The following is a 20785-nucleotide window of genomic DNA, read 5'->3' as shown; positions in this document are numbered from 1 at the left end:
CAAATTCAAAATTGATTCAATTGAACATTTGGTGAATTTCATGTCACCAAATTTCACTTTCTGTCTACTGTCAAATCCACAAAAGATGATAAGTTTGGGCAGAGAAGGTTTTCAGTTGGCAGAAAGTGGAGGGGTCCTATGATAGTCTACAGTGACAAAATATTTCCTGTAGAAACAATTTTCACTCAACAATTGCAAGTAAATTTCACAAACAGTTACAAAAAATGGCAAGTAACACATTGAATAAAAGAGGTTAAACAAACAGACAAACTCTTTTTGTTGTTGTTGTTGTTTATGAAATGTTTATGGGATAATTTCTAAAAAAAAAATAAAGAAGATAGATAGGACCTTTGATTATGCAATGTATGTAGTATATAGATCAGATAATAATCAGATTTATTCTATCTATTTTATTAAGCCTTTTATAAGATTAGTTTTAGTTTACCTATTATTTCTTCATACTTTTAATTTTATTTTACATCAAAATAGGCACATCTGGTGTCCCCAAACCACCTTTTATCATCCTGACAAAAATAAATTCTTGACATTCAAGTTAGCAGTAATCAGCACTGTATTTACACCCTTAATTGTGGATAGGGAATAATACCATTATGCTTCTGTATTGTGTACTACTGGGTTCGGTCACTGAACTACACTTTTTACCACACCCTAGACGTCAACATATCTTTGATATAGTGTCGGCCAAAATTGCTCTTTTCAGTCAGTTACTTTTGAACTAAGAAGACAAATTACTCCGAGCATTGCAATACAGTTTGGTGTACATGGTTATGACTTTAAACAGCAGGAGGTAGGTGAATTATTAAACATTAAATTATCATACAACTTTTGATACTGTATTATACATGTAATATTCAATGCAACATACATGTATATGTAAAAATGTTTATATGACTTAAGTCTTAAGTCGCTGCGGTCTATAGTTTGGCAATAGCCAAACACATACTGTATGGGTTAAAATTAGTTTTTTTCTTTTATGCAAAAAATTATTAGGATATTTAGTAAAGATCATGTTTCATGAATATATATATATTGTAAATTTCCTAACGTAAATATATAAAATCTTATTTTTTTATTAGTAATTAATCATTTAGATAATTGAAAATGCCATTTTCCTCAAAATTTAGATTTTTTTTGTACCCTCAGATTCCAGAAATTCAAATAGTTGTACTTTGAGCAAATATTGTCCTATCCTAACAAACCATACATCAATGGATTTTTTATATTTATTTATTCAGCTTTCAGATTATGTATAAATCTTTTGTTTTGTTTTGTTTTTTTATTGACACTTGTCTGACTGGTTTTGTGGTCCAGGGTCACATAAGTTGACAATTGCCAGAGTGTCTGCTTGTGTGATTTGTTGTCAACTTGTATCAACTTTACATTAAAGCACTATTAAAAACTGAACTTGGAAGGTCTTTTAAACTACAATTCAATTCCTCAAGTTCAATATAGATAGATAGATAGATAGATCACATTCATACACTGGTGACCTAATGTTGTATAGAATGTTAGGTAGTCCATTAAATAGATGGCAAAAGCATGCATTGAGGCTACATATTCAGTCACAAAAGGGGGTGCTTCAGAGCAGATTTTTGAAATATAAAAAGACAAATAGGTCGGTTAAGTTGCTGGAAGGCCTCTCTTGGGGGACCGTAATGCTTGCGTTACAAAACACTTTTAGCCCAAAATTGTATTGTTCAAAGAAAAAAAGAAAGAAAAAACTTGCAAGACATTATCGAATAAAAAATGCAGCAAATATTATATTTGCTGTTTGTGTCAGTCATAGCTGCGTGTTGTGTCCACATTTGGAAATAAAGTCTAAATGACAGCCACTGACATATTTGTTTAGCTATATATATATAGTGCATTTAAATAGAGCTCTTTCCCAAGAATAGCCTATACTAAGAGAGCAGTTATTTTTTGCCAGCCCAGAACAATGCAGAAAAAACATTGGCTATATGTTTGAGTTATTTCTCAATAAACGTATTGAAAAGTTCATATTGCTCATGTTCTATTCTGTATTGTTAATATAAATCATACACTCTCCAAATAAAAAGATTGAATTTTATACATGCAACAGCCTTTTACTGGCACCTTATGACAATTAACCATGGTAAAGTGAACTTAGTTTAACTATAGTATATGTAGATTTCCTTGGTTACCACTACAGTAAACATGTTTTAACCATGTATAAACAAAAATATAACCTTGTACGTTAGAATTAAGGCATATTGAATGTTAAAATGCATTTCAAATGTAAAGTTAAGTAACGTTAGGTATTATTACCCATTATACTTAAAATAATTAACTGGCCATTAAAAGTATCGGTATCATATCGAATACAAAATATGTGGTATCGCCCATCCCTACTTTGTATTGTGTGGCGTAGTCCAGTGAAGGCGTGTTAGGGCGGGATAATTGCATGACGCGGGATGATTTCTGCCTCTGTGCTCGGGGTCCGAGGCTATTAGCTCCACCGGAGTCACTGTTAGCCCCAGCTCGCAATGGCCAGTGGAAAAGCGCCTAATGTGTGAAGAAGGCAGAACACAATTGCATATGGCAGTACAGTTTACATATAGTCCCCTGTCTAATATGAACAAACCCAAAAATTCACAGATACCTCTGATAGATATAATCACTTTACCTTTACCATATCAACAGACTTGGCAAATCGCGCTAAGTTTTAGCTGCGCAGCACGGACCGTTTCTCAGCTCGGACCGCGTCGCGAACAAACTTGTCCGAGCTGAGCACAGCTTTACTCTGGGGTCGGGACTCCAAAGTGGATTTTGCGACACTGTTACTGCACAGATGCAACAGTCCTGCGAGATCACGTGAGAAGTGTCTGAATTCAACGCACTTTTTCTCTATATTTTGAAATAATAAAATCACTATAAAATCAAAAATCATCAAACATAATTTTACACTTTTAAAAGTGTAATAAAAGTCACACACTTTTCTTTAATTTGCTACTAAATCATACATAATCATTGAAGTTGGTCAGTTCCATATAAGAGTGGAATACATATATTTTCTGTATATATAAAGTAGAAGTAAAAGGACATTTTGTACAGTATGCATCTTAACTCAAGCTTAGTGCTTTACTGTTAAATCTGTATTAACAATAAACAAAATAAAAAATAAACAAGACTTATTAATGCAAAACAATGCTATTTTTTTTAAATTAAATTATCCTATTTTGAATACCCCACACACCAGCCCCAGTGCTACTAAATCTACCCATTCAACTTTATAAACTAACGACTAGTTAAACATGTAACGGGAACTGAACTGAACAGATGATTCCTTGTGCTTTTGAATCGCTCTTGCGGTACTTTGATGTCATACACCGATCGGTCTATGCAACGCCACTTCAAAGCCAACGCATATGCCAATGGTTCAACGCACCAAATTCGTTCAAAACGTGGATTAGGAAATGAAATGCTGCTGTGGGTTGCTCGGAGATGAACAGTTCTGCTTTGTCTTTATTTTCTGGTTGGCAAGATTTAGCAAAACAGACAACATTGTGTCAAAAATATATACTATATATTTACAATATAAACTTCTTAATGAACTGATGTATAAGATGAGTATCACATTTGCACTAGTGTGATATTGCCTTCTTTTTGTGTGATATTTCTTAACTATGGGATGTAAATATGAGACACAATCTCAAACAGGCGTTTTGCCCCATATTTTAAATTTTAGGGACACATTCTTTACCAGCCCTAGTTTTGACATAAACATATGTGTATATGAGAGTTTAAGCACAATAAGACATTAAAGGTAACTTAGTTTAGTACACACATGCCGTGTGACATATGTTTTCTGTGTGCTTGGTTCTGATGTGTGCACTCAGAAAACACTATATCAAAAGTTGAAACTAATATGGCCTTAAAAGGCATGATTAAAAGGCATGATTTCAGCTCGATTAACATGATGATAAAAACCTACCTTTTTTTGCCTATTCTGGAAAAAGGGGTGGGGAACAGCAGCTCATGTGCATTTAAAGTTACAGGCACAAAAACAGCATGTTTCTGCTTCCACTTAATATAATATAATAAATATTAATCTGTGGGATATTTTGAGCTGAAACTTCATTCTGGGCACCCTTTATACTTTTATTACATATTGTGAAAAAGGAGCATAATAGTTATGCTTTAAATTTTAGTGTCTAAAAAAATCTAGGCCTATGTGCTTTTCCTGTGACACAAACAACAGAACATGGCATTAACAACACTAAGGTTTTGAGTTTAATTCCCAGGGAATGCAAGAACTGATACATTTTAAATACCTTGAATGCAAAGTCCAAGGTAATAGCAATAACAAATGCTGCTCCAACACCATCTTCAAATACAGAAGGTAAAAGTCCAACTGGTCCCTAACGCAGAATGTAAACTGGGTTGATGGAAAACTTTGTCTCAACTAAGAGTGGTTATTCATATAATTATACTTCTTAAATACAGCTACTTTATTTAATAATAACTCAGTGATTAAGAAGCTGCTTTCAGTATCATGAACACATGAATGTTCTGTAATTTATTAAAGACATTATAAATTATTGATCTTCTATTTAAGGTGGTGTTTCGTTTCAAAATATGATGCCAGATGGACAGTTTTCCTCACCATATGTATGTATACTCTACACCTGATCTATATTATGTGTTGCAAAAATAGCTACATAATAATGTTGTGGATGTTTTCTAAAAATGTATTCTAAAAATTCTAAAGCTGCTGAAATTGTTCTTGGAAATTAACAATAGTCTAAACTGAATTTTAAATGGTCAAAAGGTAATGATGAAACATCTTTCTTTCTTTTTTCTTGATAGTATACATATGGTGCATTGTTTGTGGAGGTACATCCTCCATAACTACAACTTCACCAACAACACCCGTTTCAACAGCCAGTGAAGTTTGTATAATAAGAACTAAACCATCTATTACCACAGCTATGACCACCAAACAAAATACATGCAGAGTTGTGACTTTCACAACTACATCTCCTACAACTACTGATTCAACATCAATGGCATCTTCAAGAACAACGGAAGCTTTTACAGAAAATGCATCTTCAACAACAGCTACAGGTCAAACATCAGCATCATCTTTGATGACAACAGAAACTGAAGCTTCCACACCCTCTTCAACATCAATGTATGGAGATTTTACAACTACAGCTGTAACCCCAACAACCACACTCATATCCTCGCCAAGTACAACTGCACCTTCAACAGCAACAAATGCTGCTTCAAAAACAACAACACCATCTTTAACAACTGAAGCTTCAACAACTGCAGATATGAACCCCACAAACATGCTTATATTCTCTGCACCTCCCGCAACAGAAAATGTTGCTCCAGCGACAACTTCATTGTCTTCAACAACTGAAGCTTCTACTACCACAGCTGCGAACCCCTCAACCAATCGTATATCCTCAGCAACAATAGCAATAACAAATGCTGCTCCAACACCATCTTCAAATACAGAAGGTTATACAGGAACAGATGTGAGTTCTACAACAACAAATGCTGCTCCAACTGCAACAGCTCAATCTTCTACAACTGCAGCTGTGAACCCCACAACAATGCCTGTATTCTCTGCACCTCCAACAGAATTTGCATCTCAAAGCACAAAAACGTTGTCTTTAGCAACCACTGAAACGACTGCGCCAACAATTATAATTGTAACTCAAGAAACCACTATGCCATTGTCAATGTCAGCAGCTGGTGCTTACCTTACTACAAGTGTGACTCCACTGACTATATCTGGAGCTACCAAAAGTATGCCTATAACGTCAGCTGCTACAATTGCATCAACTCAAACAACAGCAGTCGTGGCAAGCAAACTGATATTCAACTCCTCATCTCCAGTGCCAAGTGAATCTCTGGTCCTCAGTGCTATCAATACTCTCCGTAATTCTAGAGAATCAGAGCTCAATGAATTGGTAAAGGTGGTGAATGTCACCTATGAGAGTAAGTGTCAAAATATTCTCTTCACTTTCAAATAAGATTAAGTTATACAATGTACATATAATACAATGATGTATTACAAGCTTCTGACAAATCTACAAACTATCATTTCCTTCCAAACAGAAATCTCAGAAACCTCCTATGCTGTGGTCTTTACATTTAACCTGGTTAATATCATCATCCCGGAAGACCCTGATCTAAGAGGTGACACCTACCAGCAAGTGCAAGATGCCATCAATAATGAGGTAAACTACAAAAATGAAGAGTATGTAAAGGCTTAGTTCCAATGTCGGTCTTCAAACTGATGAATGGTTTGATTTTTCTCTTTCAGCTGAACACTCTTCTGAATGAACCTGGCAGTCCAACTTTACAACCCAAAACATCCAACTTCACGTAAGATGCAGATGGACATTGCAATCTTCACTTTGTCTCAATATATTTTAGCTAATTACATTAATACAAATAATTTAGTAGTAGTAGAAGTAGTGTCAGCTGTGAAATTTCCATGAATTATGTTTCAATATGGATTGAAGTCCTTTAACAACACATTTTGTTTGTTCTGCAGGAGCACTTCAAACCAGATTGATGGCAAGATGGAATACAGCTTCCAGGATGGAGATGTCATACAACCAGTCAGCTTCCTCAATGAGCTACGTCAACCAACCACTACAACAGTTTTTCCAGAAACAACAGCCAGTGTTTCTGTTACTACTCCCAACCTCATGTAAAATTTGGTTTTCTATTTTGAGCGAAATCATAAATGTACAAGTCATCATTTCAATAGAAAAAATGGATGTACATTAAACAAAAGTGGTTATATTTACAGATCTGGTTCAGCAGTGGTCACAAGCAAGCTGGTGTTCAACTCCTCATCTCCAGTGCCCAGTGAATCTCTGGTCCTCAGTGCTATCAATACTCTCCGTCATTCCAGAGAGTCACAGCTCAATGAATCGGTGAAGGTGCTGAATGTCACCTATGAGAGTAAGTGTCATAATTTTCCCTCCAAAAGATTTGAAATGTGATTAAGTTATACAATGATGTATAATGGGCTTTTGACAAATCCTCAAACTACCATTTCCTTCCAAACAGAAATCTCAGAAACTTCCTATGCTGTGGTCTTTACTTTCAACGTGATTAACATCAGCATGCCAGAGGACCCTGTGTCTAGAGGCAAAACCACCCAGCAAGTGCAAGATACCATCAATAATGCGGTAAACTTAAAAAAAAAATAAACAGTATAATATGTCTTAGGTCCAATGCCAGTCTTCTCCAGAAGCTTATTAATTGTTTGATTTTCCCCGTTCAGCTGAACACTCTTCTGAATGAACCTGGCAGTCCAACTTTACAACCCAAGACCGCCAACTTCACGTAAGATGCAAATGGACATTGCAAACTTCACTTTGTCTCCATATATTTTAGCTTATTAAATTAATCCAAATCATTTAGTAGTAGTAGAAGTAGTGTCGGCTGTGCAATTTCCATGAATTATGTTTCAATATGGATGGAAGTCCTTTAACAACACATTTTGTTTGTTCTGCAGGATCACTTCAAACCAGATTGTTGGACAGATGGAATACAGCTTCCAGGATGGAGATGTCATACAACCAGTCAGCTTCCTCAATGAGCTACGTCAACCAACCACTACTACAGTGTTTCCAGAAACAACATTTGGTTTCTCTGTGACTCCTTCAAACCTCATGTAAGTGTTGTATTGCTTTTTTGAGAACAATAAAATAATTAAAGAAAGAATGTTATTGCAAAACTTTGATGTACATTAAACAAATGTGGTTATATTTACAGATCTGGTTCAGCAGTGGTCACAAGCAAGCTGGTGTTCAACTCCTCATCTCCAGTGCCCAGTGAATCTCTGGTCCTCAGTGCTATCAATACTCTCCGTAATTCTAGAGAATCAGAGCTCAATGAATTGGTAAAGGTGGTGAATGTCACCTATGAGAGTAAGTGTCAAAATATTCTCTTCACTTTCAAATAAGATTAAGTTATACAATGTACATATAATACAATGATGTATTACAAGCTTCTGACAAATCTACAAACTACCATTTCCTTCCAAACAGAAATCTCAGAAACCTCCTATGCTGTGGTCTTTACATTTAACCTGGTTAATATCATCATCCCGGAAGACCCTGATCTAAGAGGTGACACCTACCAGCAAGTGCAAGATGCCATCAATAATGAGGTAAACTACAAAAATGAAGAGTATGTAAAGGCTTAGTTCCAATGTCGGTCTTCAAACTGATGAATGGTTTGATTTTTCTCTTTCAGCTGAACACTCTTCTGAATGAACCTGGCAGTCCAACTTTACAACCCAAGACATCCAACTTCACGTAAGATGCAGATGGACATTGCAATCTTCACTTTGTCTCAATATATTTTAGCTAATTACATTAATACAAATAATTTAGTAGTAGTAGAAGTAGTGTCAGCTGTGAAATTTCCATGAATTATGTTTCAATATGGATTGAAGTCCTTTAACAACACATTTTGTTTGTTCTGCAGGAGCACTTCAAACCAGATTAATGGCAGGATGGAATACAGCTTCCAGGATGGAGATGTCATACAACCAGTCAGCTTCCTCAATGAGCTACGTCAACCAACCACAACAACAGTGTTTCCAGAAACAACAGCCAGTGTTTCTGTTACTACTCCCAACCTCATGTAAAATTTGGTTTTCTATTTTGAGAGAAATCATAAATGTGCAAGTCATCATTTCAATAGAAAAAATGGATGTACATTAAACAAAAGTGGTTATATTTACAGATCTGGTTCAGCAGTGGTCACAAGCAAGCTGGTGTTCAACTCCTCATCTCCAGTGCCCAGTGAATCTCTGGTCCTCAGTGCTATCAATACTCTCCTTCATTCCAGAGAGTCACAGCTCAATGAATCGGTGAAGGTGCTGAATGTCACCTATGAGAGTAAGTGTCATAATTTTCCCTCCAAAAGATTTGAAATGTGATTAAGTTATACAATGATGTATAATGGGCTTTTGACAAATCCTCAAACTATCATTTCCTTCCAAACAGAAATCTCAGAAACTTCCTATGCTGTGGTCTTTACTTTCAACGTGATTAACATCAGCATGCCAGAGGACCCTGTGTCTAGAGGCAAAACCACCCAGCAAGTGCAAGATACCATCAATAATGCGGTAAACTTTAAAAAAAAAAAATAAACAGTATAATATGTCTTAGGTTCAATGCCAGTCTTCTCCAGAAGCTTATTAATGGTTTGATTTACCCCCTTCAGCTGAACACTCTTCTGAATGAACCTGGCAGTCCAACTTTACAACCCAAGACCGCCAACTTCACGTAAGATGCAAATGGACATTGCAAACTTCACTTTGTCTCCATATATTTTAGCTTATTAAATTAATCTAAATAATTTAGTAGTAGTAGAAGTAGTGTCGGCTGTGCAATTTCCATGAATTATGTTTCAATATGGATGGAAGTCCTTTAACAACACATTTTGTTTGTTCTGCAGGATCACTTCAAACCAGATTGTTGGACAGATGGAATACAGCTTCCAGGATGGAGATGTCATACAACCAGTCAGCTTCCTCAATGAGCTACGTCAACCAACCACTACTACAGTGTTTCCAGAAACAACATTTGGTTTCTCTGTGACTCCTTCAAACCTCATGTAAGTGTTGTATTGCTTTTTTGAGAACAATAAAATAATTAAAGAAAGAATGTTATTGCAAAACTTTGATGTACATTAAACAAATGTGGTTATATTTACAGATCTGGTTCAGCAGTGGTCACAAGCAAGCTGGTGTTCAACTCCTCATCTCCAGTGCCCAGTGAATCTCTGGTCCTCAGTGCTATCAATACTCTCCGTCATTCCAGAGAGTCACAGCTCAATGAATTGGTGAAGGTGCTGAATGTCACCTATGAGAGTAAGTGTCATAATTTTCCCTCCAAAAGATTTGAAATGTGATTAAGTTATACAATGATGTATAATGGGCTTTTGACAAATCCTCAAACTACCATTTCCTTCCAAACAGAAATCTCAGAAACTTCCTATGCTGTGGTCTTTACTTTCAACGTGATTAACATCAGCATGCCAGAGGACCCTGTGTCTAGAGGCAAAACCACCCAGCAAGTGCAAGATACCATCAATAATGCGGTAAACTTAAAAAATAAACAGTATAATATGTCTTAGGTTCAATGCCAGTCTTCTCCAGAAGCTTATTAATTGTTTGATTTTCCCCGTTCAGCTGAACACTCTTCTGAATGAACCTGGCAGTCCAACTTTACAACCCAAGACCGCCAACTTCACGTAAGATGCAAATGGACATTTCAATCTTCACTTTGTCTCCATATATTTTAGCTTATTAAATTGATCCAAATCATTTAGTAGTAGTAGAAGTAGTGTCGGCTGTGCAATTTCCATGAATTATTTTTCAATATGGATGGAAGTCCTTTAACAACACATTTTGTTTGTTCTGCAGGATCACTTCAAACCAGATTGATGGCAAGATGGAATACAGCTTCCAGGATGGAGATGTCATACAACCAGTCAGCTTCCTCAATGAGCTACGTCAACCAACCACTACAACAGTTTTTCCAGAAACAACAGCCAGTGTTTCTGTTACTACTCCCAACCTCATGTAAAATTTGGTTTTCTATTTTGAGCGAAATCATAAATGTACAAGTCATCATTTCAATAGAAAAAATGGATGTACATTAAACAAAAGTGGTTATATTTACAGATCTGGTTCAGCAGTGGTCACAAGCAAGCTGGTGTTCAACTCTCCAACATCTCCAGTGCCCAGTGAATCTCTGGTCCTCAGTGCTATCAATACTCTCCGTCATTCCAGAGAGTCACAGCTCAATGAATCGGTGAAGGTGCTGAATGTCACCTATGAGAGTAAGTGTCATAATTTTCCCTCCAAAAGATTTGAAATGTGATTAAGTTATACAATGATGTATAATGGGCTTTTGACAAATCCTCAAACTACCATTTCCTTCCAAACAGAAATCTCAGAAACTTCCTATGCTGTGGTCTTTACTTTCAACGTGATTAACATCAGCATGCCAGAGGACCCTGTGTCTAGAGGCAAAACCACCCAGCAAGTGCAAGATACCATCAATAATGCGGTAAACTTAAAAAAAAAATAAACAGTATAATATGTCTTAGGTCCAATGCCAGTCTTCTCCAGAAGCTTATTAATTGTTTGATTTTCCCCGTTCAGCTGAACACTCTTCTGAATGAACCTGGCAGTCCAACTTTACAACCCAAGACCGCCAACTTCACGTAAGATGCAAATGGACATTGCAAACTTCACTTTGTCTCCATATATTTTAGCTTATTAAATTAATCCAAATCATTTAGTAGTAGTAGAAGTAGTGTCGGCTGTGCAATTTCCATGAATTATGTTTCAATATGGATGGAAGTCCTTTAACAACACATTTTGTTTGTTCTGCAGGATCACTTCAAACCAGATTGTTGGACAGATGGAATACAGCTTCCAGGATGGAGATGTCATACAACCAGTCAGCTTCCTCAATGAGCTACGTCAACCAACCACTACTACAGTGTTTCCAGAAACAACATTTGGTTTCTCTGTGACTCCTTCAAACCTCATGTAAGTGTTGTATTGCTTTTTTGAGAACAATAAAATAATTAAAGAAAGAATGTTATTGCAAAACTTTGATGTACATTAAACAAATGTGGTTATATTTACAGATCTGGTTCAGCAGTGGTCACAAGCAAGCTGGTGTTCAACTCCTCATCTCCAGTGCCCAGTGAATCTCTGGTCCTCAGTGCTATCAATACTCTCCGTAATTCTAGAGAATCAGAGCTCAATGAATTGGTAAAGGTGGTGAATGTCACCTATGAGAGTAAGTGTCAAAATATTCTCTTCACTTTCAAATAAGATTAAGTTATACAATGCACATATAATACAATGATGTATTACAAGCTTCTGACAAATCTACAAACTACCATTTCCTTCCAAACAGAAATCTCAGAAACCTCCTATGCTGTGGTCTTTACATTTAACCTGGTTAATATCATCATCCCGGAAGACCCTGATCTAAGAGGTGACACCTACCAGCAAGTGCAAGATGCCATCAATAATGAGGTAAACTACAAAAATGAAGAGTATGTAAAGGCTTAGTTCCAATGTCGGTCTTCAAACTGATGAATGGTTTGATTTTTCTCTTTCAGCTGAACACTCTTCTGAATGAACCTGGCAGTCCAACTTTACAACCCAAGACATCCAACTTCACGTAAGATGCAGATGGACATTGCAATCTTCACTTTGTCTCAATATATTTTAGCTAATTACATTAATACAAATAATTTAGTAGTAGTAGAAGTAGTGTCAGCTGTGAAATTTCCATGAATTATGTTTCAATATGGATTGAAGTCCTTTAACAACATATTTTGTTTGTTCTGCAGGAGCACTTCAAACCAGATTAATGGCAGGATGGAATACAGCTTCCAGGATGGAGATGTCATACAACCAGTCAGCTTCCTCAATGAGCTACGTCAACCAACCACAACAACAGTGTTTCCAGAAACAACAGCCAGTGTTTCTGTTACTACTCCCAACCTCATGTAAAATTTGGTTTTCTATTTTGAGAGAAATCATAAATGTGCAAGTCATCATTTCAATAGAAAAAATGGATGTACATTAAACAAAAGTGGTTATATTTACAGATCTGGTTCAGCAGTGGTCACAAGCAAGCTGGTGTTCAACTCCTCATCTCCAGTGCCCAGTGAATCTCTGGTCCTCAGTGCTATCAATACTCTCCTTCATTCCAGAGAGTCACAGCTCAATGAATCGGTGAAGGTGCTGAATGTCACCTATGAGAGTAAGTGTCATAATTTTCCCTCCAAAAGATTTGAAATGTGATTAAGTTATACAATGATGTATAATGGGCTTTTGACAAATCCTCAAACTACCATTTCCTTCCAAACAGAAATCTCAGAAACTTCCTATGCTGTGGTCTTTACTTTCAACGTGATTAACATCAGCATGCCAGAGGACCCTGTGTCTAGAGGCAAAACCACCCAGCAAGTGCAAGATACCATCAATAATGCGGTAAACTTAAAAAAAAAAAATAAACAGTATAATATGTCTTAGGTTCAATGCCAGTCTTCTCCAGAAGCTTATTAATGGTTTTATTTACCCCCTTCAGCTGAACACTCTTCTGAATGAACCTGGGAGTCCAACTTTACAACCCAAGACCGCCAACTTCACGTAAGATGCAAATGGACATTGCAAACTTCACTTTGTCTCCATATATTTTAGCTTATTAAATTAATCTAAATAATTTAGTAGTAGTAGAAGTAGTGTCGGCTGTGCAATTTCCATGAATTATGTTTCAATATGGATGGAAGTCCTTTAACAACACATTTTGTTTGTTCTGCAGGATCACTTCAAACCAGATTGTTGGACAGATGGAATACAGCTTCCAGGATGGAGATGTCATACAACCAGTCAGCTTCCTCAATGAGCTACGTCAACCAACCACTACTACAGTGTTTCCAGAAACAACATTTGGTTTCTCTGTGACTCCTTCAAACCTCATGTAAATGTTGTATTGCTTTTTTGAGAACAATAAAATAATTAAAGAAAGAATGTTATTGCAAAACTTTGATGTACATTAAACAAATGTGGTTATATTTACAGATCTGGTTCAGCAGTGGTCACAAGCAAGCTGGTGTTCAACTCCTCATCTCCAGTGCCCAGTGAATCTCTGGTCCTCAGTGCTATCAATACTCTCCGTCATTCCAGAGAGTCACAGCTCAATGAATCGGTGAAGGTGCTGAATGTCACCTATGAGAGTAAGTGTCATAATTTTCCCTCCAAAAGATTTGAAATGTGATTAAGTTATACAATGATGTATAATGGGCTTTTGACAAATCCTCAAACTACCATTTCCTTCCAAACAGAAATCTCAGAAACTTCCTATGCTGTGGTCTTTACTTTCAACGTGATTAACATCAGCATGCCAGAGGACCCTGTGTCTAGAGGCAAAACCACCCAGCAAGTGCAAGATACCATCAATAATGCGGTAAACTTAAAAAATAAACAGTATAATATGTCTTAGGTTCAATGCCAGTCTTCTCCAGAAGCTTATTAATTGTTTGATTTTCCCCGTTCAGCTGAACACTCTTCTGAATGAACCTGGCAGTCCAACTTTACAACCCAAGACCGCCAACTTCACGTAAGATGCAAATGGACATTTCAATCTTCACTTTGTCTCCATATATTTTAGCTTATTAAATTAATCCAAATCATTTAGTAGTAGTAGAAGTAGTGTCGGCTGTGCAATTTCCATGAATTATGTTTCAATATGGATGGAAGTCCTTTAACAACACATTTTGTTTGTTCTGCAGGAGCACTTCAAACCAGATTGATGGCAAGATGGAATACAGCTTCCAGGATGGAGATGTCATACAACCAGTCAGCTTCCTCAATGAGCTACGTCAACCAACCACTACAACAGTTTTTCCAGAAACAACAGCCAGTGTTTCTGTTACTACTCCCAACCTCATGTAAAATTTGGTTTTCTATTTTGAGCGAAATCATAAATGTACAAGTCATCATTTCAATAGAAAAAATGGATGTACATTAAACAAAAGTGGTTATATTTACAGATCTGGTTCAGCAGTGGTCACAAGCAAGCTGGTGTTCAACTCCTCATCTCCAGTGCCCAGTGAATCTCTGGTCCTCAGTGCTATCAATACTCTCCGTCATTCCAGAGAGTCACAGCTCAATGAATCGGTGAAGGTGCTGAATGTCACCTATGAGAGTAAGTGTCATAATTTTCCCTCCAAAAGATTTGAAATGTGATTAAGTTATACAATGATGTATAATGGGCTTTTGACAAATCCTCAAACTATCATTTCCTTCCAAACAGAAATCTCAGAAACTTCCTATGCTGTGGTCTTTACTTTCAACGTGATTAACATCAGCATGCCAGAGGACCCTGTGTCTAGAGGCAAAACCACCCAGCAAGTGCAAGATACCATCAATAATGCGGTAAACTTAAAAAAAAAAAAACAGTATAATATGTCTTAGGTTCAATGCCAGTCTTCTCCAGAAGCTTATTAATGGTTTGATTTACCCCCTTCAGCTGAACACTCTTCTGAATGAACCTGGCAGTCCAACTTTACAACCCAAGACCGCCAACTTCACGTAAGATGCAAATGGACATTGCAAACTTCACTTTGTCTCCATATATTTTAGCTTATTAAATTAATCTAAATAATTTAGTAGTAGTAGAAGTAGTGTCGGCTGTGCAATTTCCATGAATTATGTTTCAATATGGATGGAAGTCCTTTAACAACACATTTTGTTTGTTCTGCAGGATCACTTCAAACCAGATTGTTGGACAGATGGAATACAGCTTCCAGGATGGAGATGTCATACAACCAGTCAGCTTCCTCAATGAGCTACGTCAACCAACCACTACTACAGTGTTTCCAGAAACAACATTTGGTTTCTCTGTGACTCCTTCAAACCTCATGTAAATGTTGTATTGCTTTTTTGAGAACAATAAAATAATTAAAGAAAGAATGTTATTGCAAAAACTTTGATGTACATTAAACAAATGTGGTTATATTTACAGATCTGGTTCAGCAGTGGTCACAAGCAAGCTGGTGTTCAACTCCTCATCTCCAGTGCCCAGTGAATCTCTGGTCCTCAGTGCTATCAATACTCTCCGTCATTCCAGAGAGTCACAGCTCAATGAATCGGTGAAGGTGCTGAATGTCACCTATGAGAGTAAGTGTCATAATTTTCCCTCCAAAAGATTTGAAATGTGATTAAGTTATACAATGATGTATAATGGGCTTTTGACAAATCCTCAAACTACCATTTCCTTCCAAACAGAAATCTCAGAAACTTCCTATGCTGTGGTCTTTACTTTCAACGTGATTAACATCAGCATGCCAGAGGACCCTGTGTCTAGAGGCAAAACCACCCAGCAAGTGCAAGATACCATCAATAATGCGGTAAACTTAAAAAATAAACAGTATAATATGTCTTAGGTTCAATGCCAGTCTTCTCCAGAAGCTTATTAATTGTTTGATTTTCCCCGTTCAGCTGAACACTCTTCTGAATGAACCTGGCAGTCCAACTTTACAACCCAAGACCGCCAACTTCACGTAAGATGCAAATGGACATTTCAATCTTCACTTTGTCTCCATATATTTTAGCTTATTAAATTAATCCAAATCATTTAGTAGTAGTAGAAGTAGTGTCGGCTGTGCAATTTCCATGAATTATGTTTCAATATGGATGGAAGTCCTTTAACAACACATTTTGTTTGTTCTGCAGGATCACTTCAAACCAGATTGATGGCAAGATGGAATACAGCTTCCAGGATGGAGATGTCATACAACCAGTCAGCTTCCTCAATGAGCTACGTCAACCAACCACTACAACAGTTTTTCCAGAAACAACAGCCAGTGTTTCTGTTACTACTCCCAACCTCATGTAAAATTTGGTTTTCTATTTTGAGCGAAATCATAAATGTACAAGTCATCATTTCAATAGAAAAAATGGATGTACATTAAACAAAAGTGGTTATATTTACAGATCTGGTTCAGCAGTGGTCACAAGCAAGCTGGTGTTCAACTCCTCATCTCCAGTGCCCAGTGAATCTCTGGTCCTCAGTGCTATCAATACTCTCCGTCATTCCAGAGAGTCACAGCTCAATGAATCGGTGAAGGTGCTGAATGTCACCTATGAGAGTAAGTGTCATAATTTTCCCTCCAAAAGATTTGAAATGTGATTAAGTTATACAATGATGTATAATGGGCTTTTGACAAATCCTCAAACTACCATTTCCTTCCAAACAGAAATCTCAGAAACTTCCTATGCTGTGGTCTTTACTTTCAACGTGATTAACATCAGCATGCCAGAGGACCCTGTGTCTAGAGGCAAAACCACCCAGCAAGTGCAAGATACCATCAATAATGCGGTAAACTTAAAAAAAATAAACAGTATAATATGTCTTAGGTCCAATGCCAGTCTTCTCCAGAAGCTTATTAATTGTTTGATTTTCCCCGTTCAGCTGAACACTCTTCTGAATGAACCTGGCAGTCCAACTTTACAACCCAAGACCGCCAACTTCACGTAAGATGCAAATGGACATTGCAAACTTCACTTTGTCTCCATATATTTTAGCTTATTAAATTAATCCAAATCATTTAGTAGTAGTAGAAGTAGTGTCGGCTGTGCAATTTCCATGAATTATGTTTCAATATGGATGGAAGTCCTTTAACAACACATTTTGTTTGTTCTGCAGGATCACTTCAAACCAGATTGTTGGACAGATGGAATACAGCTTCCAGGATGGAGATGTCATACAACCAGTCAGCTTCCTCAATGAGCTACGTCAACCAACCACTACTACAGTGTTTCCAGAAACAACATTTGGTTTCTCTGTGACTCCTTCAAACCTCATGTAAGTGTTGTATTGCTTTTTTGAGAACAATAAAATAATTAAAGAAAGAATGTTATTGCAAAACTTTGATGTACATTAAACAAATGTGGTTATATTTACAGATCTGGTTCAGCAGTGGTCACAAGCAAGCTGGTGTTCAACTCCTCATCTCCAGTGCCCAGTGAATCTCTGGTCCTCAGTGCTATCAATACTCTCCGTAATTCTAGAGAATCAGAGCTCAATGAATTGGTAAAGGTGGTGAATGTCACCTATGAGAGTAAGTGTCAAAATATTCTCTTCACTTTCAAATAAGATTAAGTTATACAATGTACATATAATACAATGATGTATTACAAGCTTCTGACAAATCTACAAACTACCATTTCCTTCCAAACAGAAATCTCAGAAACCTCCTATGCTGTGGTCTTTACATTTAACCTGGTTAATATCATCATCCCGGAAGACCCTGATCTAAGAGGTGACACCTACCAGCAAGTGCAAGATGCCATCAATAATGAGGTAAACTACAAAAATGAAGAGTATGTAAAGGCTTAGTTCCAATGTCGGTCTTCAAACTGATGAATGGTTTGATTTTTCTCTTTCAGCTGAACACTCTTCTGAATGAACCTGGCAGTCCAACTTTACAACCCAAGACATCCAACTTCACGTAAGATGCAGATGGACATTGCAATCTTCACTTTGTCTCAATATATTTTAGCTAATTACATTAATACAAATAATTTAGTAGTAGTAGAAGTAGTGTCGGCTGTGCAATTTCCATGAATTATGTTTCAATATGGATGGAAGTCCTTTAACAACACATTTTGTTTGTTCTGCAGGATCACTTCAAACCAGATTGTTGGACAGATGGAATACAGCTTCCAGGATGGAGATGTCATACAACCAGTCAGCTTCCTCAATGAGCTACGTCAACCAACCACTACTACAGTGTTTCCAGAAACAACATTTGGTTTCTCTGTGACTCCTTCAAACCTCATGTAAGTGTTGTATTGCTTTTTTGAGAACAATAAAATAATTAAAGAAAGAATGTTATTGCAAAACTTTGATGTACATTAAACAAATGTGGTTATATTTACAGATCTGGTTCAGCAGTGGTCACAAGCAAGCTGGTGTTCAACTCCTCATCTCCAGTGCCCAGTGAATCTCTGGTCCTCAGTGCTATCAATACTCTCCGTAATTCTAGAGAATCAGAGCTCAATGAATTGGTAAAGGTGGTGAATGTCACCTATGAGAGTAAGTGTCAAAATATTCTCTTCACTTTCAAATAAGATTAAGTTATACAATGTACATATAATACAATGATGTATTACAAGCTTCTGACAAATCTACAAACTACCATTTCCTTCCAAACAGAAATCTCAGAAACCTCCTATGCTGTGGTCTTTACATTTAACCTGGTTAATATCCTCATCCCGGAAGACCCTGATCTAAGAGGTGACACCTACCAGCAAGTGCAAGATGCCATCAATAATGAGGTAAACTACAAAAATGAAGAGTATGTAAAGGCTTAGTTCCAATGTCGGTCTTCAAACAGATGAATGGTTTGATTTTTCTCTTTCAGCTGAACACTCTTCTGAATGAACCTGGCAGTCCAACTTTACAACCCAAGACATCCAACTTCACGTAAGATGCAGATGGACATTGCAATCTTCACTTTGTCTCAATATATTTTAGCTAATTACATTAATACAAATAATTTAGTAGTAGTAGAAGTAGTGTCAGCTGTGAAATTTCCATGAATTATGTTTCAATATGGATTGAAGTCCTTTAACAACACATTTTGTTTGTTCTGCAGGAGCACTTCAAACCAGATTAATGGCAAGATGGAATACAGCTTCCAGGATGGAGATGTCATACAACCAGTCAGCTTCCTCAATGAGCTACGTCAACCAACCACAACAACAGTGTTTCCAGAAACAACAGCCAGTGTTTCTGTTACTACTCCCAACCTCATGTAAAATTTGGTTTTCTATTTTGAGAGAAATCATAAATGTGCAAGTCATCATTTCAATAGAAAAAATGGATGTACATTAAACAAAAGTGGTTATATTTACAGATCTGGTTCAGCAGTGGTCACAAGCAAGCTGGTGTTCAACTCCTCATCTCCAGTGCCCAGTGAATCTCTGGTCCTCAGTGCTATCAATACTCTCCGTCATTCCAGAGAGTCACAGCTCAATGAATCGGTGAAGGTGCTGAATGTCACCTATGAGAGTAAGTGTCATAATTTTCCCTCCAAAAGATTTGAAATGTGATTAAGTTATACAATGATGTATAATGGGCTTTTGACAAATCCTCAAACTATCATTTCCTTCCAAACAGAAATCTCAGAAACTTCCTATGCTGTGGTCTTTACTTTCAACGTGATTAACATCAGCATGCCAGAGGACCCTGTGTCTAGAGGCAAAACCACCCAGCAAGTGCAAGATACCATCAATAATGCGGTAAACTTAAAAAAAAATAAATAAACAGTATAATATGTCTTAGGTTCAATGCCAGTCTTCTCCAGAAGCTTATTAATGGTTTGATTTACCCCCTTCAGCTGAACACTCTTCTGAATGAACCTGGGAGTCCAACTTTACAACCCAAGACCGCCAACTTCACGTAAGATGCAAATGGACATTGCAAACTTCACTTTGTCTCCATATATTTTAGCTTATTAAATTAATCTAAATAATTTAGTAGTAGTAGAAGTAGTGTCGGCTGTGCAATTTCCATGAATTATGTTTCAATATGGATGGAAGTCCTTTAACAACACATTTTGTTTGTTCTGCAGGATCACTTCAAACCAGATTGTTGGACAGATGGAATACAGCTTCCAGGATGGAGATGTCATACAACCAGTCAGCTTCCTCAATGAGCTACGTCAACCAACCACTACTACAGTGTTTCCAGAAACAACATTTGGTTTCTCTGTGACTCCTTCAAACCTCATGTAAATGTTGTATTGCTTTTTTGAGAACAATAAAATAATTAAAGAAAGAATGTTATTGCAAAACTTTGATGTACATTAAACAAATGTGGTTATATTTACAGATCTGGTTCAGCAATGGTCACAAGCAAGCTGGTGTTCAACTCCTCATCTCCAGTGCCCAGTGAATCTCTGGTCCTCAGTGCTATCAATACTCTCCGTCATTCCAGAGAGTCACAGCTCAATGAATCGGTGAAGGTGCTGAATGTCACCTATGAGAGTAAGTGTCATAATTTTCCCTCCAAAAGATTTGAAATGTGATTAAGTTATACAATGATGTATAATGGGCTTTTGACAAATCCTCAAACTACCATTTCCTTCCAAACAGAAATCTCAGAAACTTCCTATGCTGTGGTCTTTACTTTCAACGTGATTAACATCAGCA

General features: G+C 36.9%; 1 protein-coding gene and 1 long non-coding RNA gene across 2 annotated transcripts in view; both read left to right on the top strand.

The window, feature by feature from the left end:
- Window positions 1–5551: 5551 nt before the first annotated feature.
- LOC113109348 (myb-like protein U) overlaps window positions 5552–20785 on the top strand; it is a 972647-nt gene continuing 957413 nt past the window's right edge. Inside the window, exons 1-17 of the mRNA XM_026272968.1 lie at window positions 5552–5745; window positions 5818–5991; window positions 7078–7199; window positions 7295–7356; window positions 8506–8664; window positions 8767–8921; window positions 9030–9151; window positions 9250–9311; window positions 12409–12567; window positions 12670–12824; window positions 12933–13054; window positions 13152–13213; window positions 14356–14486; window positions 17967–17973; window positions 19489–19643; window positions 19752–19873; window positions 19972–20033. Of these exons, the coding sequence (XP_026128753.1) occupies window positions 5604–5745; window positions 5818–5991; window positions 7078–7199; window positions 7295–7356; window positions 8506–8664; window positions 8767–8921; window positions 9030–9151; window positions 9250–9311; window positions 12409–12567; window positions 12670–12824; window positions 12933–13054; window positions 13152–13213; window positions 14356–14486; window positions 17967–17973; window positions 19489–19643; window positions 19752–19873; window positions 19972–20033 (1973 nt within the window). The 5' untranslated portion in view covers window positions 5552–5603. The remainder of the gene's footprint in view (window positions 5746–5817; window positions 5992–7077; window positions 7200–7294; window positions 7357–8505; window positions 8665–8766; window positions 8922–9029; window positions 9152–9249; window positions 9312–12408; window positions 12568–12669; window positions 12825–12932; window positions 13055–13151; window positions 13214–14355; window positions 14487–17966; window positions 17974–19488; window positions 19644–19751; window positions 19874–19971; window positions 20034–20785) is intronic.
- Window positions 15118–16614, top strand: LOC113110116 (uncharacterized). The gene is made up of 3 exons (XR_003293074.1): window positions 15118–15157; window positions 16301–16459; window positions 16562–16614. It is a non-coding gene; the product is annotated as an uncharacterized LOC113110116 (long non-coding RNA).

Source organism: Carassius auratus, chromosome 1 (genome assembly GCF_003368295.1).
Source record: "Carassius auratus strain Wakin chromosome 1, ASM336829v1, whole genome shotgun sequence".
NCBI classification, from domain to species: Eukaryota; Metazoa; Chordata; class Actinopteri; order Cypriniformes; family Cyprinidae; genus Carassius; species Carassius auratus.
This window is presented reverse-complemented; position numbering and strand designations above follow the sequence as displayed.